Source organism: Babylonia areolata, chromosome 24, assembly GCF_041734735.1.
Source record: "Babylonia areolata isolate BAREFJ2019XMU chromosome 24, ASM4173473v1, whole genome shotgun sequence".
Lineage (NCBI taxonomy): Eukaryota > Metazoa > Mollusca > Gastropoda > Neogastropoda > Buccinidae > Babylonia > Babylonia areolata.
In genome coordinates, this window is record NC_134899.1 from 7,941,611 (window position 1) to 7,944,110 (window position 2,500).

The following is a 2,500-nucleotide window of genomic DNA, read 5'->3' on the forward strand; positions in this document are numbered from 1 at the left end:
CGAAAAGAACAACTCTGTGCCGTTCCGGGCGACAGCACGCAGATTTACACTCCGTGTGACAACCCTTCACACAGAAATCGTTATCGAGCTGGTTCTGTTGCTTACTCGACACGGAGGAAAGCATGTAGCGACGCGCAGAAAAGGTAGTTTATGCAGCTGTTTGGTTTTGGTGCTGACAGGACGAGCGAGCGAGCGAGCGAGAGAGAGAGAGAGAGAGAGAGAGAGAGAGGGGAATGTCTTTCCCTAGAACACACAAAGCAGTGTAGCACTGCAGCGCTATCAGAGTATTATTATTTTTTTGTTGTTGCATTCAGGAAGCTGTTGAGGGAAACTGATCCAGACACAAAGACGTCCTCACTGAAATTAGCTGGGAAACTTAAGAGAGGGTGGATTGAAGTGAAATGAACGAACAAAACAGCCGTAACAACATCTCGCGTGTCAGTGAGAGGTTAACAAGAGGTCGGCTTTCCTCCTTATAGAGAACTGGACCCCGGTCTTTTGAAATGCCATTAATTTCAACGATAATTTGTTCAGACAAAATGTGAAGCTTGTCCAAGTGTCAGGTTGTCCTCTTCACAAAAAAAGAACGCAAGCGGTAAGACAATGCACCAGCAATCGATTTGTCTCGCTTGTGATTATCTCGGAAACAGCTAATAATAGTCTTCGTATGTTCGTTTCAAAAATGCAAAGAGGAAGTTGCTAATACTGGACAGTTCACTCTTGTTCACTGTCACTGTTAACGTATATATTGGCGCTATGGACAGTTCATCTCTTCCATGTCCGACTCAATGCTGATGTGTATCGTGTGCAAAGACAGCGATGAAGAGAGAAGAAGGCGCCAGAGCAGCTGACCACGTGGTGCTGTGGGTTGCCCTTCTGTGTCTGCTGGGTCAGTGCGTTCCGTACGTCGTCTGTTCCAAACTGGATACCGTGGTTCAAGTCCCTGGTGACAGAACCACCAAGCGTCCCTCCTCTAAAACAACCACTCTCCGCGAGGAAAGATCAACCAGGGTTAGGATTTACACGTCCAAACCCACACTGTCAACGAAAATTTCTGATAATAAACTTAACCTGTCGAAAACGAGCCCCAGAACGTCTAGCAGCATGGACAGGCTTGCGGCAACGACCGAAAGGCTGATGGATGTTTCAGACTCCGATCTGAGAGTGTTGGGCACCAGTAAGCCTCGCCATCCTCGCTCCACCATGGCCGGGAGGACGAGCAAGGTGTTCGTGGATTCTACCTTCTCCGACTATGCGCTTTTGTGGATTACGAAACCAGACTCCAGAGTTAGGACACTTGAGGAGAGGCAGGAGGGGGAGAGGAAAGTGGAAGGGGACAGCGGCGGTGGTGGTGGAGGTAGTGGTGGTACTGTCGTCAACCCCGCTTACACCTGGACTCCAGCTTTCTCCCCCAGCTCCAGACTGTCGGGGACTAACACAGTGGCCAGGGATGACTCCTCTGTGGGACTGTTCCCCACCCGCTCCCCCCGCTGGAGAACCAATCCTTCCTGTTGTGTCAGTGAGTCTCTTCCGCAGGATGTGTCTGAGGTATCTCAAGTGTCTCAGGTGTCTGAGGTATCTCAAGTGTCTCAGGTGTCCCCAGTTGGGGAGGGGACCACCACCTCGCAGACTGTGTTCAAGAAAAGCCGGATTCCCGAGGACAAGATTCTGTACATCGGCGGGATATTTGAGCTGTCACAGAACTCGCACGCGGAGAGCGCGAGATCGGAACTGGACGCTGCCTTTCTGGCCATCCGCCACGTGAATGACAAGGGCGTGGTGCCGGGATATACTCTGCAGCTCGTCTTCAACGACTCCAAGGTAAGAGTCGTGATGGATGTAGTGCTGTGCCGTACCGTATCGTGTTTTGTATTGCATTGTATTGTTCTATCGTATCGTATCGTGTTGTTTTGTGTTGCATTGTAATGTTGTATCGTATCATAATGAGTTGTATTGTCTTGCATTGAATTATGTTGCACTTCAATTACACAAAAAAAACACACAACTGCTGCCCCCTCCATCAGAAAGTTTAGTGAGTCACGTGTTGTTGGCCGCTCTGTTGAAGGTGGTCGTTATTGTTAACATGTTTAGCTGTGAGTTTGAACGAAAAGTAGTCTGCTTGGCAAGTGGTCGTTATTGTTAACAGGTTTAGCTGTGAGTTTGAACGAGAAGCAGTCTGCTTGGAAAGTGGTCGGTATTGTTAACATGTTTAGCTGTGTGTTTGAACGAGAAGCAGTCTGCTTGGTACGTGGTCGTTATTGTTAACAGGTTTAGCTGTGAGTTTGAACGAAAAGTAGTCTGCTTGGCAAGTGGTCGTTATTGTTAACATGTTTCGCTGTGAGTTTGAACGAAAAGTAGTCTGCTTGGCAAGTGGTCGTTATTGTTAACATGTTTCGCTGTGAGTTTGAACGAGAAATAGTCTGCTTGGTACGTGGTCGGTATTGTTGACATGTTTAGCTGTGAGTTTGAACGAAAAGTAGTCAGCTTGGCAAGTGGTCGT

The 2,500-nt window shown here is 48.3% G+C and overlaps 1 protein-coding gene across 1 annotated transcript in view; it reads left to right on the forward strand.

Annotated features, from left to right (window-relative positions):
• Positions 1–819: 819 nt before the first annotated feature.
• Positions 820–2,500, forward strand: part of LOC143299155 (uncharacterized) — a 352,942-nt gene continuing 351,261 nt past the window's right edge. Inside the window, exon 1 of the mRNA XM_076612285.1 lies at positions 820–1,821. Within this exon, the coding sequence (XP_076468400.1) occupies positions 820–1,821 (1,002 nt within the window). The remainder of the gene's footprint in view (positions 1,822–2,500) is intronic.